The sequence below is a fragment of the Phoxinus phoxinus genome (assembly GCF_949152265.1).
Source record: "Phoxinus phoxinus genome assembly, chromosome: 2".
In the NCBI taxonomy this organism is placed as follows: Eukaryota; Metazoa; Chordata; class Actinopteri; order Cypriniformes; family Leuciscidae; genus Phoxinus; species Phoxinus phoxinus.
The window spans coordinates 48,518,024-48,532,650 of NC_136877.1; the positions used below are offsets into that span (position 1 = coordinate 48,518,024).

The 14,627-nt window shown below is 37.4% G+C and overlaps 1 protein-coding gene across 1 annotated transcript in view; it reads left to right on the forward strand.

Annotated features, from left to right (window-relative positions):
- Positions 1 to 8,243: 8,243 nt before the first annotated feature.
- shtn2 (shootin 2) overlaps positions 8,244 to 14,627 on the forward strand; it is a 19,982-nt gene continuing 13,598 nt past the window's right edge. The window contains exons 1-8 of the mRNA XM_079604753.1: positions 8,244 to 8,565; positions 8,903 to 8,952; positions 9,436 to 9,496; positions 9,888 to 9,982; positions 10,900 to 11,080; positions 11,177 to 11,274; positions 11,860 to 11,941; positions 12,022 to 12,116. Coding sequence (XP_079460879.1) covers positions 8,532 to 8,565; positions 8,903 to 8,952; positions 9,436 to 9,496; positions 9,888 to 9,982; positions 10,900 to 11,080; positions 11,177 to 11,274; positions 11,860 to 11,941; positions 12,022 to 12,116 — 696 coding nt within the window. The 5' untranslated portion in view covers positions 8,244 to 8,531. The remainder of the gene's footprint in view (positions 8,566 to 8,902; positions 8,953 to 9,435; positions 9,497 to 9,887; positions 9,983 to 10,899; positions 11,081 to 11,176; positions 11,275 to 11,859; positions 11,942 to 12,021; positions 12,117 to 14,627) is intronic.

Here is a 14,627-nt window from a genome sequence, read left to right on the forward strand (position 1 = left end):
TCTCTCTCTCTCTCTCTCTCTCTCTCTCTTCTCTCTCTCTCTCTCTCTAAACCTCCATTAGTTCTGACATGCAGGACCACTGATGCCGTAAAGGTCAGGCCCTCGCACAGCGGGTCTTGGCAGGGTTTTAGTCCGGCGTAATCACACACATCTGCGTGCGAGAGTCCAGCGCTGCCCACTGCGTTCCTCTGACACCAATCAGCAGAAGATCCGCAACTCTCTCTTCTCTTTAGTTTAGTTTTTAAATCTTATTTTTCAATTCAGTTGAATTTTTTTCAATTTTGTGTTTTTCCATATTTATGATTTTAAGTTAAAAGTGAAATGTGTAAATTTTTGTAAAGGAAATGTGCACTGTAAAAACATACTTTTACAAGGAAATACTGTTTTCGCTTTAAAGTTTCATGTTAAAACATTAATCTCATGTTTACTTGCCATTTCTTAGAAATTGCAAATAAAATCCACAAATAATTTCTGAGTGAAAATTGTTTCTACATCAATTTTTTTTCAGTGAACATGAAGTGAAGCAGAAGTGAGAAGCGAGAGCGATAGAGCCGGTTACATCAGTCCTGTCCTCCTGAAACGGGTCCTCCTCAGTGAACGGGCGTCGGGACAGAGGCTTAAGTGTGGACTGAACAGGTGTGGATCCCCCGCAGAGGCCAATCACAGCCTCTGAAAGCCCAGTCAGCCGCGGGACTTCCGGCGTTTTGTCCCACTGAGGATCATATTAAATCTACAGTTAGCATGAAAGCTACGTTTTCTTCCATCCATCATCCCGGTCACTATATCTCTCTATTATTCCCATGAGTCACAGCTGTCTGGCGACTGTACCACTTTGTGTCAGGCCAGACTTCGCTTCCTGGGACGTCGTGACTGGGACACAGGGCCGGTCTGTGTGTCCCACCATGAGCCCGTGTCTAGATCCCTTCCTCATCATCATCATCATCTCTCCGAGACTGTGACACACTGTCTGTACCACTGCGTGCTCGGCCCAGTCTACCACTTCATGCATCACTGCAAACACTCCTGGACTACACTGTCTACACGCCGGGTACAAAATATGGGTTTAAACTCTTCAAAGGAAGCTCATCATCATAATTTTTTTTAAATAGATAAAAAAAAAAAGAAAAAAAAAAGATTGCAATGTAAGCCTAAATAAAGATGTCACTCAGTTAGGGCTGTTAGTTGGTGACCAAATTAGGCATAATTTGGGGAAAGTTATTGATAAACTAAATTTAAGACAAATATTATTGCTTTTTTTTTCCTGGAAAAAAATAAATAATAATAAATAAATGTAATCAAATTCAATAAAATAATAACATGTATGCAAAAATGTACATAAAAATAGAAATAATGTAATTTATGGTGTTTTTTAATAAAACACAATTAAAAAATATTTCATTTCATTTCATTTTTAATGTGTCCATTCTTTAAAAAAGGGGGATTTTAATGCAGCGACAGAATTGCACATTAATGTTCTGTTTTTGCTAATTAAAATGGTAATAATAATAAAAACTACAATCAATTTAATATAAAAAACAGATAATGTAAAAAAAAAAAACTTTATTATTTTATTATCTTTGGAACAGGGCTGAGAATAAAAATAAAATAATAAAAATAATATAATAAAATTAAAACAAAATTATGTAGAAATTGTTGTAGAAAAAAAAAAGAAATAGAACAACATCATCTTCCTGGAACACTAATTTAAAAATTTAAAATATGGAAATAATTAAAAACATTTCTTCTACAATACATGTAATATAATTTTGTAACAGATAACGTCAAAATGATCATTTTAATTGATGGATATATTCAAGAAGGTGAAGAATTGGTTTTATGTCTCTAAAAAAGTTGTTATAAAACGGTTTAACTAACGAACACATATTTGTGTGTGCCTTATTAGCTTTAAATAGTAAAGGGACACCAGATCTGTACCCTATTATGGGAAGCTGCCATAAACACACACATATTTTTAGGCCATTTGATCAACTGGAACACTATTAAGTGAAAACTGATTTTTTCCCCCGGTGTAAATCATGACAATAGATAAAGAGCATCAACCGGCTCAATCAATAACAACTGCTGGGTTTATCTAACCGAGTCTTCTGGCTGAGGTGAGAGATCCCTCATGAGGAGACACAGCAACAGGTTGCGGTTCACAAGGCCAGAGCGCCACCTAGAGGCGAAGCGGAATCAGACAGCGCCGCTATCACGGCCTCCTGACTAAACCAAGATTACACACAAGCTGGATTTGTACTTCCTGATGAAAACAAGAGCACTTGAACGACAACAAAAGAATAGTGTTTAGGTTTCTGTTAAGAATATTCAGAAAAAGAAACCCCCAAAAATCACATCAATAAATATATAAATATATATAATATTCATACAAAGAAAAAAGAAACAATATACATATATATATATATATATATATATATATATAGAGAGAGAGAGAGAGAGAGAGAGAGAGAGAGAGAGAGAGAGAGAGAGAGAGAGCGAGAGAGAGAGAGAGAGAGAGAGAGAGAGAGAGAGAGCGAGAGAGAGAGAGAGAGCGAGAGAGAGAGAAAGAGAGAAATGAATTTGAATAAATTAATATTATAATCATCATGCTTATTATTAAAACTTCTGATAATTTAATATAATATATGAATTAGAAATAATTTATAATATGAAGAAATATAATATAAATAGGCTATATGAATTGGACAAAAGAGAAATAATTTGAGAAACTTAAGTATTATTATTTTTGACAAATTGTTTTTAGAATACAATTAATGTAATATAATATGAGTTTGAAAAAAATTATTTGAGAAACAAATTAGTATTATTTGACTAATTGTTTTAGAATATGAAGAAATATATAACATAATTTAGTATACAAATAAAAAAAAAGATAAATAGTTTGAGAAACACATTTTTTTATTGATAAATTGTTTTTATAATATAATATAAAAATAAAAATGTATTCATAGTTCTTTTTTACAAATTACTGATTAATAGTTTTGGCAAATAGCTCATAAACAAGCTCCTATTGCAGTAAAAAAAAAAAAAAAGTGCGAGTCTCCTTTATGAAACCGGCCCTTCCGGCATCACCAAGTTTAGGTTTGTTTGCAAGCGCAGTGAAGTCACTGAGGGGCCAGTCGTGTCTCCCAGGCGGCCCTGTCACATCCCATCGAGTCGCGTCTCACAGCCCTGAATCTGACCCGTCCTCCCTCTCTCTCTCTCTCCCTCTCTCTCTCTCCCTCTCTCTCTCTCTCTCTCTCTCTCTCTCTCTCTCTCTCTCTCTCTCTCTCTCTCTCGGTTCGGGTCATGTCTTTCACTGCACACACTGGCCCTTTATGTTGTAATATCGACTGATTTAATCAATGTTCGCTGTATGTTTGTGTTTGGGTAAACAGTCAATAACCGGACTCCTCGCGTGCGCTATGGTAATATGACCCAATGACCCGCCCATGACCTCCCATCAGTCAGCCTCTTTACGTCATGTTTAATCCTAATATACTCTCATTACTGTAATGCTGCGTTCTGAAGATGTGTGCTTTTGTGAACCTGGGGGCAAAATTTCAAAACATATCACCAGAAGAACAGCAAAAACCTGACCTGACGTCGAGGAGACATCCTCACATCTTCATAAAGCCACCAAATAATATCTTAATTCATATAGTTTAAATGCCCAACGGCATATTTTAAGAGTTGAGTGTAGCTTATATTAAAGAGTTAGTTCACCCAAAAATGTAAATGCTGTCAGTAATTACTCATCCTAATGTTGTTCCCTGTAAGACTTTCGTTCATCTTCCGAACACAAATTAAGATATTTTTGATTAAATCTGAGAGCTGTCTCACTCCTCCATAGGCTTCTATTGTAATTGAAACTTGTCGGCCCAGAAAGTTAGTAAAGACAATGTTTAAAATAGTCCAAGTGACTACAGTGGCTCAACCTTAAAGGCACACCGCTGAACTTTTGGCCACTAGGGGCGCTAGACCTGTAACTTTCACGTCTAGCGACCCTAGAGGCCACAAGCGGCGCAGCACTGTCGCAAAAGTCATTTAGCTTTGGTTTGTAGCCTGTTAGCTTCATCTGTCCATATTTAGCTTCTACTAAAAAGCGAAAAATAATGACAAAGACGTATAGGAGCAAAGAGTTAACTTACCAGTCTAATAATAAAGTTGAGGGAAGAGAATCGGTTTTACATCCAGCTTCTTCTCTCAACCTGCGCCAACGAGCAAACTCCTTTCCAAGATCGACTCTTGTTTTTCCTCGAGCACGATCCCTCTCGCGTTTTCTCTTTTTTGCCTTCTCTGAAGCAGTTTTAAACTTTTTCTTTGCCTCAGCCACGGCCAGGAGTCGAGCAGGCGGAAAAATAGTAGCAAAAGCGTTCGCTCCTTGAGCATATCAGAGCTTGTGGTCACGTGACGGTCGTAAAGTGATTCGTTCTCCAGGCATTCTCCAGGTCACATGACCTGGCCAAAGACGGTGCGTCTTCTCCAAACTTACATAGGCGGTATTTCAAGAGGGCAGCGCCGCTCGGAGCATTGATAGTGTCAAGCGCTGTACTGTATATTGGCCTGAGGAATCATTTAAAATAACTCATATGCTTCAACTCTTTAAGTCACAAAGTCCGCGGTGTGCCTTTAAAGGGTTAGTTCACCCAAAAATGAAAATAATGTCATTAATGACTCACCCTCATGTCGTTCTAAGCCCGTAAGACCTCCGTTCATCTTCGGAACACAGTTTAAGATATTTTAGATTTAGTCCGAGAGCTTTCTGTCCCTCCATTGAAACTGTATATACAGTATACTGTCCATGTCCATAAAGGTAATAAAAACATCATCAAAGTAGTCCATGTGACATCAGTGGGTTAGTTAGAAGTTTTTGAAGCATCAAAAATACTTTTTGGTCCAAAAATAACACAAAATAAGACTTTATTCAGCATTGTATTCTCTCCCGGGTCTGTTGTGAATCTGCGTTCAGGACTCCGCAGTGACGCTGCTGACGGAAGACGCTGATGACGTGTTATCTGGTGCGCCCGAGCTTCGTTTACAGTCTGAGGGAGACGCACGCTATATTCAAGCTATTCTACATTGTTTGCGTGGATATCATTTTTTTAATGGTGCGTAAATGTGCATGTCGCGGATGAGACACTTTTACAGCGTGCGTTTCCCTCAGACTGTAAACGAAGCTCGGGCGCACCAGATAACACATCATCAGCGTCTTACGCCATCAGCGTAACTGTGAAGGATTCACAACAGACCCGGGAGAGAATACAATGCTGAATAAAGTCTTATTTTGTGTTATTTTTGGACCAAAAAGTATTTTCGATGCTTTAAAAACTTCTAACTAACCCACTGATGTCACATGGACTACTTTGATGATGTTTTTATTACCTTTCTGGACATGGCCAGTATACTGTATATACAGTTTCAATGGACGGACAGAAAGCTCTCGGACTAAATCTAAAATATCTTAAACTGTGTTCCGAAGATGAACGGAGGTCTTACGGGCTTAGAACGACATGAGGGTGAGTCATTAATGACATTATTTTCATTTTTGGGTGAACTAACCCTTTAAGTTTATCAAGCGACGAGAATACTTTTTGTGCGACTTTATTCAACTATTAATTTTATTCTGTGTGGGCCTCTGAGTGAGTTCACGTAGTGTAACAGCACTTCTGGGTCGTACGTCAGAACGTAGGCTCACTATTGGCCGACGCTGGTCATGTGTGTGATGCTGGCTAATAGTGAGCTTACGTTCTGACGTACGACCCAGAAGCGCTGCGCTGTAACACTACGTTAACTCACTCAGAGGCCCACACAGAATAAAATTAATAGTTGTTGTTTTTTTTCTTTCTAACTTTCTGGGCCGACAAGTTTCAATTACAATAGAAGCCTATGGAGGAGTGATCATTCAGATTTACGCAAAAATATCTTAATTTGTGTTCGGAAGATGAACGAAAGTCTTATGGGGTTGGAACAACATGAGGGAGAGTAATTACTGACAGAATTTACATTTTTGGGTGAACTATCCCTTTAAGAACATTAGATATAAATGGGAAGCCTAAGGAGGACATGGTGTATGGGCATTTGTGCCTCTGTTAAATGTTGTGAATAAAGTGATGTTTCCAGGCGGTGGAGGAGACGTATTGCAACAGTAAATGTGTTCAGTGTGAAGAGTGATGACACTTACTTGAATCCGCACATGCTCAGTAGTGTTCTCTCTCTGCCTGAGAAAACAGAAATAAGCATTTTACTTTGCAAGACTTTTTTTTTAAAGTCAATGTTTGGATGCATTTTTCATTTAAACATATAGTAATAATACATTTATAGAATAATAAATTCATCCCAGTCTCCCATGCTATGCAGTCGATCCTGAAAGCTTTTGCATTGCAAATCATAAATGACCAAAGAATGCATGCTGTAAAAGATCAGGCCAATAAAGAATAATTATTTTCAATTATTCTTTATATAAATACTTGAGTCATGGGAACTTTAAAAGACGATGCAATTTATTATTTAAAATAATGTGAAAGATTATTATAATATAAACCTTTATATTTATATATGTGACCCTGGACCTTATGGTCAACCAGTCACATGGGTCAATTTTTTTAATTGAATGAATGAAATTTATACATAATCTGAAATCTGAATAAATAAGCTTTCCATTGATGTATGATTTGTTATGAAAGGTTATGATTTGGCCGAGATACAAATCTGGAATCTGAGGGTACAAAAAAAATCGAAACATTGAGAAAATCTCCTTTAAAGTTGTGCATTTATGTTCACGATTGTGCAGCATTCACTCACAAAAATAAATGTTTTATATATTTACGGTAGGAAATTTACAAAACATCTGAACATGATCTTTACTTAATATCCTAATGATTTTTGCCATAAAAGAAAAATCGATAATTTTGACTACAATGTATTGTTGGCTATTGCTACAAATATACCCGTGCGACTCGTGACTGGTTTTGTGATCCAGGGTCACATATAGTTTTATGCCAGTGCATATTGGACATCCAAAATAGTCTGTCTGAACAAAACTTTTGTTAACTGTATGAGATCACCAATACTAGAAAAGGTGTATGAAGAAACAGCTTCAAAATCCTGAAGCTCATTAAAACACTGAGAAAGATATTATATAGAATAGATCACAGATCGAAATAAAATTAGATCTGTATATACTATAATCACAAGACACACTGAATATGCAGGCAGCCTACACTGTAAAAAAAATAATCCTGTAAAAAAACGGTAAACTACTGACAGCTGTGGTTGCCAGCATCATACCGTAAAAATACGGTGTGTTACTGTTTTTGAAATTAACAGCTAAACACTGTTTGTTCAGCTACAGTATAAAACGGTAATTTAACAGTATATAGCTGTAGCTGACAAAACGGTATTTAGCTGTTAATTTCAAAAACAGTAACACACCGTATTTTACGGTATGATGCTGGCAAGTGGCAACCACAGCTTTTTTTAACAGGATTATTTTTTTACATTATATGATTCTCCTTTAGACTTTGCATAAGACACATTTCTTTTAATGAGTTAGTTTTTAATGTTACATGCCAGACTGCATCGACTCCTCTCGCTGTTCTTTACCAAAGTCCCTTTCAGCAGGAGAGTCATTTCACTTTGAAACTGTTTCATTCGTGCAATTACAGCTCCTATCTCTGTGGGGAAACTTCAAATTCGGGACATTTCTTATATATTCAGGGTTATGTGCAGCTAAATACTCATCTGGAGATTGAACAGGCCTAATCTTAGCAACCTAAACACATGATTTTGGCTCTCATGACTGTAGTCAGCAACAATGACAGTCTCAAGATCCTGTATATAAATGGCCTTTTCACAACAATCTAATACTTCAGAAAAGCCAGCTCTCTTAAAACTAAACATACTTTTGGGCGTTGATGTGGATCCACCATGAAACTATCATTAGCTCCTAAGACACCAGACACATATGTTCTTTGGTTATGCAAAAGAAAGCATGGCATTTATTTGGACATTAATTATTAACACTCTTTGTATTGCAACTGAATCGGCAGTTTAGCAACTTCAACAACCTCATGAAAACAAAACTAACAATCAGTTCTACACTGTAAAATGAAAGCGTTATGAGTGCAAAAGCTCAACAGCTAAAGCCTGATATAAGCCAAGATTAGAGAACAGAAAACACACATCGTGACCTTAAATGCTTTGGATATAATCATCTTATAAGTGCATAAACATGTTCATTTGTTCAGACAACGCTGTGTCACTAAACCAAGGCTGCTCATGCTTTCACAGGGGACAAGCGTGATGAATGTTGCTTTATCAAACCCTTTCTAAATAGCCACTGTTGACTCGGTTAACCATAAAGGGCAAAGCAGAATGGACTTTTGTATGAATTTACGTAACAAAATGGGAAGAAATAAAAGCAGAGCGGTACCGTAGTTTCACTTCTTCCTACACTGTCACACAGAGAGCGACGGACACAGAAACCGAGAGGGATTTAGAAGAACAGACGCGCACAAGAAGCTCGAGAAATTATGTGGAATCTGGAGCCGGACGAAAGGATTTCAGGTTGGATATATTTTTTATCCTTTTAAAATTTTCATTCTAAACTATAAAAAGTGTATTTTATTCTATACTGGATAAGCTGGGTAATTAAATATATTAGCAGTAACGGATCATATGAACATGGCAGAGCAATGTAGGAAATTAATTACTTGTTCATACAAAAACATTTGACCGAAAAATATCATAAATTACTAATTTTACAGTTATCCCTGATAATAACATCACACACAACTTCAATAAAAAAGCATTCAGAATACTTTTTTTTTTGTTTTTTGATTAATATGGCTGCCTTTTAATTACATGAAACGCATGAATAATCTGAAAAATATTGTCTTCTTAGAGTCTGAGGATGAGAACGCCCTGTCTTCAGAAGATGAACGAGACATTGAGGTAATCTCTGCTTAAGTAAAGCTGGCTTTGTTCAGAATACATATGATAGCACTCCTTATGGCACAGTATATACACTTTTTACAGCAGCATGCAACCGGCAAACATGTTTTAAACCATGCTTAATTGAGCTAGCGGTGTCCTGGCCGAGCAGATTGCATTGTGGGATACGGTTTACTGCAGAATGCTGCACACATTTTGGCAAAAGTAGCAGATCTGCTGTCCCAGAACATTTGCATGCTACAATATTCCTACTGCATATTATAGACACAATAAGATGCAACTACCTTAATAACATCGCAAATATGAGAAATAAAATTGCAATTGTTGGAGAGAGTCACAAATCCAATGTGAAGTTGCACTGTTTTTGAACACAGCCAATGATTCTCTGCACACAGAGTCGTTGCTTCACCCATATTTTTTGTAATAAAATTGTGCAATTTTTTTTCACAATAAATTACTATCATTGTGTAATCTGCTATACAGTGCGAGATTCTGGAGAAAGAGCGAGATGAGGCGAATGAAAAGCTGTCAAGGATGGAGGAGGGTGAGTTTTAGCATTACAATACCCTCATATATCAACTCATCTACTGCGAGAAAAACATTTATGGCTAAAGGTCCGTGCACACTGAGTCCGAAATTTTCGTATGTTTTTTGTATTCGTGATTAGGTGGCTCTGAATTGTCAAAACGCCATTCAAACACCATTAAAACGGCTTGCTACGAATGCGAAAAATGCGACGAAAGTTTCGGAGGCAGTGTGTAAGCATGATTGACATAACGTGAGGTCGTATTTATTTTTTTAACGTGCGAAAATTTCGGACGCAAATTTCGGACTCAGTGTGCAAGGGCCTTAAACCTTAACCTTAATTAACATAATGCAACAAACTACTTGAAGTGTCTCTGAAAACGTGCTAACTTGCTTTCTTTAACTTTCAGCCTCTTCTCAGCTGCTCAAGGAGCTGGATGTTTTAGAGATGCAGTTTCAGATCGAGCGGTCCTGCCGGGAGACCGCAGAGGCCTTAGCGCTGAAGGTATAGAGACACTTCCCTTTTCCTGCAAGTCTAACAGCTTGTATTTGTTCTGTTGAGTATTTTCACATCCCCCATATCGGTTACAAGCTTTATCATGTTCTCCAAACTGAGTCATTTATCCCACACTCTTTATTGGCATTGATGGTTCCATGAAGAACCGTTAACATCCATGGAATCTTTCCATTCCACACTGAAGGTTCTTTAGAATGTTCTTCACATTAAGAAAAACGGGTTCTTTTAAGAGCGGATCACTAAAAGGTTCTTTGGGGAACCAAAAATCACTGCAAAAACACCCTTTTTGAACCTTTATTTTTAAGAGTGAAACTGAGTTAAACTCAAGGAAAGGTTATGGACCTTTAAAGTCCCCCTGTAGTCAATAATTGTATCCCTTAAAACTCATCTTCGATCACCGAAATTACATATTTAAAAGTTTTTTCCTTGAAAAAATTATTCATGCCTTAAAACAGCTTGAATGTAACTCAACACCCTTGCCTCATTTAGTATACCTGGTTCTATGAATATACAAATGAGCCCCGCCTCCACTCACTCACTCAGCTCAGAGATCCACTGGTTGACGGTCACACGTTGATCTGATTGGTTACAAGGTAGTTTGTGACGTCAGAAACACCGGCGATTTCAAACCGTGTTTTTGAGACTGTTCACTGCAGTTTTAAGGAGAAAATACTCAGCAATGCTGTCGACTTATAAATTTACACATGGTTTGTCTTAAAGCAGATTAAAAACACCACATAGACATATAAACATGATTAAAAGCTTGATTCTCACCACAGGGGGACTTTAAATGTCATATATAGGATATTGTTCACATTGGTGCGACTGCGACAAACCTCATATTGAGGCTCAACATGAAAAAAAAAGCAACCCTTTCTCAATCTCTGGGACTTCTGAACCCACAGGTGACAAAAGATTTCAAGGTACTGAAGAGGCAAAGTCAAGCTATCCTTCCCCTGATTCAAGAAAAGCCAGAACACTTTTCCATCCTGAACCTGGACCCCGAGGCTGATCCCAGCTCTGAGCCGGTCCCTGAGGAAGAGTGCGGTGAAGATCCTCTTCTCATGAGTCAGAACCAAATTAGAGGTGGGACCCCTAGCCTCGCTTCTATATAACACCAGCCGCGAAAGTGGTTGAAAAATGCATTCCCATAAGCCTTGTCCAATCTGTTTGTTATTACAGAACTACAGTCATCTGTGGACCGGTTACTCGGGGAGAAATTTCAGCTCAGTGAACAGGTGGAGCTTCTTAAGAAAGAGAAGGAAGATTTGAAGGAAAAGGTATAATAGTGCCTGCAAATGGGACCAGACAGATAAAATATGGCCATGTTAGGCATGCAAACAGTTGTGATCATAAATTTACATACACCTTGCGAAATCTACAAAATGTCAATAATTTAACAAAATAATAATTTAATAAAAATTGCTTGCTGTTTTTTATTTTTTTATGTAGTACTACCCTTAATATGCCATTTCAGATTAGAGGTGTTATATGTAGTCCACAAGACAAAATAATAGCCGTCAGACGAATTTATAAAAATTACCCTGTTAAAACGTTTGTGTTACGGTCGTCAACTGGATAAATACTTATTTTTTTGCTTTGTTTTGTTTTGTGATAGCCATTTTTATGACCCCCCTATTATTTTGTTAAAATAATAGGTGCAAAATCTGCAAGGTGTATGTAATTTTATGACTCCAATTGTTGAGCATTTTGACCAAATGATGAACAATTTGCCTCAAAAATCAATATTAATGCTTTTTTTGGGGGGGTGGGGATCTTGTCAAAACCCTACTTTCATTAAATGTGAACTGAAATCCTAAAACTTTGAATTTCATTAAACTTCAAACTTTGTTTCTGCTCTTAAGCTGCTGTTGGAGGTCGGGGAGAAAGAGGCTCTTCTGAGGAAGTTCAGTAAGCAGAGCAGAACTGTGAATAAAATGAAGAGAGGTGAGTCCGCCGGATATGTTTTCCCACTGATGAGGAGCACGTACTGAACGACAGACTGACTGTAGTTTCTCGCTCCTCAGTGTCCCTGCTGGTTACAGAAGAGTTTTCAGAGATGTCTCAGAAGCTCGAAATGGAGCAAGGACTCAGGCAGCATGCTGAAGTTTTTGCACACCAGGTACTATTTGAACTGGAGAAATCTGATATAATCTAATTTGACAAAACTTCAAGATCAAGGATGACTGAAGTTAGACAGGTAGCACAACATAGACACAAAGAAACTATGGTAGCTGCCTCATTGCCCAATCATTCACTGTCACACACACACACACACACACACACACACACACACACACACACACACCTTTTAATTGAGTCCCCCTGTGGTGAAAATCAAGCTAATAATCATGTTATATCTGTGTGGTGTTTTTAATGCTTTAAACCAAACCATGTGCAAATTAATTTAAAACTGCAGTGAACCAAAGACAGTCTCAAAAACACGGTTTGAAATCGCCAGTGTTTCTGACATCACAAACAACCTTGTAACCAATCATAAATTATTGACTACAAGGGAGGCCATGTTGCCAAAATGCCAGCAAATCAGCTCCAGCAATTCGCTCACTTGAGAAGCCGTATAACATCTGGAAAATGTATTTTAACATAGCATCTAATGAAGAGGTTTGATCAAGTTTAGGACGCTCTGACATACGAGGTCTGCTGTCAAAGACTTTGAGCCACACATATTTAATCTTTGACTGAATTGAAAACGAGGCTGCAGGACTTAAAATGTAATTTAACAACAACAACAACAAAAATCAGTAAAAGTGTCGTCCACTTGTAATCCACTCGATCAAAACGCATCTTGAGACCAGGTGTGAACAAGGCTTTACAAACACACTGTGGTGCGGGTGAACCCAGCAGATAACTCATTGTTAATGCACTTAAAACACAATATTTTACAATATATGGTTTTATGAAGCAACAAACAATAATGGAGAGAATTACTTACATCTGTCAGTTCCTCACACAGTGACAGGTACAAAAACAGCACTTTCTAGTCATAGGCTATATATAGTGACTAGAATATAGTAGTCTATATATTTCAGTTGACTTGTTGTGTGGTTTATAAATACGCCTAGACTTTGATTTAAGCTCTGTGTAGATTAAATTCCACTTCGATTATGTAAACAAGATCCCCATGCATGTAAATATGTAATTAAGATGACGATAATGCTTGTAATAATTCAAATGTCACACTCCCGATAACCGCCTCATCATTTTGACCGTTACATCGCGGATATCACATTATCATCTGTTAAGACCCTAATTTTGCAGCAGAAAAGAAGAAAACCTTCTTGGCGCGAGCCGCGAGCTTGTAACGTATGTTTCACGCGACTAACAGGAAGCGTAAGACATTATATATTATTAGCCTACTGTGTGTACATTTAACACTAGCAATAGGCTACTTTGTATTAAATTACCTTTACGTCAAATTACAAAAAAAATAGTTACCTGTGTGACTGTGGGCGTGACGGTAAAGTTGACATCTCTCTTCATACTGTTTGTTATCAATCTCTCTATATTTTTTTCCCCTCCTTTTGAAAGTTGTGAAAACACTTTTGTGGAGTTTTTCTTTTGCTATTTGAGGTAATGGGAAGACAAAAAAATAGGCCTATATATTTAATGTAGCAGTGACCGCTAGAAGTTTACGCTGTGACGACTTCCGCTTCTGAGAAATGCGGAAATGTGAAAAAGGCCAATCGTCTAATGTCAATTCTAATGTCAATAGGTAGCGATGTGATTGTGCATAGGTCAAGTCACTTATCAAGTAGATTTATGTTGGTGAATGCGATGATTTCACTTAAACATGAGCGAAATTTGCGCGGGGAACTTTTTCACTCATCTCACCCAAAACGAGTTGCATGACTTCCAGTTTAGGTCTTTTGTATGTGCTTCATTACATATAGAGCTGTTTTTCCTCAAGATGCTTTCAAAGGAGCGACCAAATATGAGAATAACCAAAGTATGCCGCACATTGATATCTAAAAGTTTTCTAACGTTTAGCTTCAAAATGTAATAAAATGAAAACAATAAAAACTAACTAGCTAGGTTAGCTAATTACCTTAAAAGTCCATAGATATCGCTTTCCATATGCTGTTAACTTAACACTTTCTCAGACAATCGGACGCATCAAGACCTGCTTTCCTCTTGACGTTCGACATAAAGCCTATGAGACTGGATTTTGCTGTGCAATTTCACCACACAGCAGTAAATGTGATCACACCTTAACTCTTAACTCTGACTTTATTCATGTTTTTAGAGGCAAAGTTTATTTATAGTTGGCTATATAGCACTTTCATACGCGGTAGGCCTAATATAAAGTTCTTTACATAAAAGGACTTCAAAATTATCACAAAATAGCAAATCATAACAGATGCGTAAGAAATAAAGTAGAAAATAAAATGTATTTAAAAAAAGGTGTAGCAGATACTGACAAGATATGATCATTTAACATAAACAATTGAATCACGTTTACCGAATATCTGTTTTCCAGACAGGACATAAATACACACTTCTCTCGCTCAGAGGCCTAAGACAACTCGGCAACATCTGAATCAATAGACAGTAGATGGGAGGAAGTGCAGTGTCTTCCGATTTAGTCGAGTGTGTACAAGGGCCATGGGAGTTT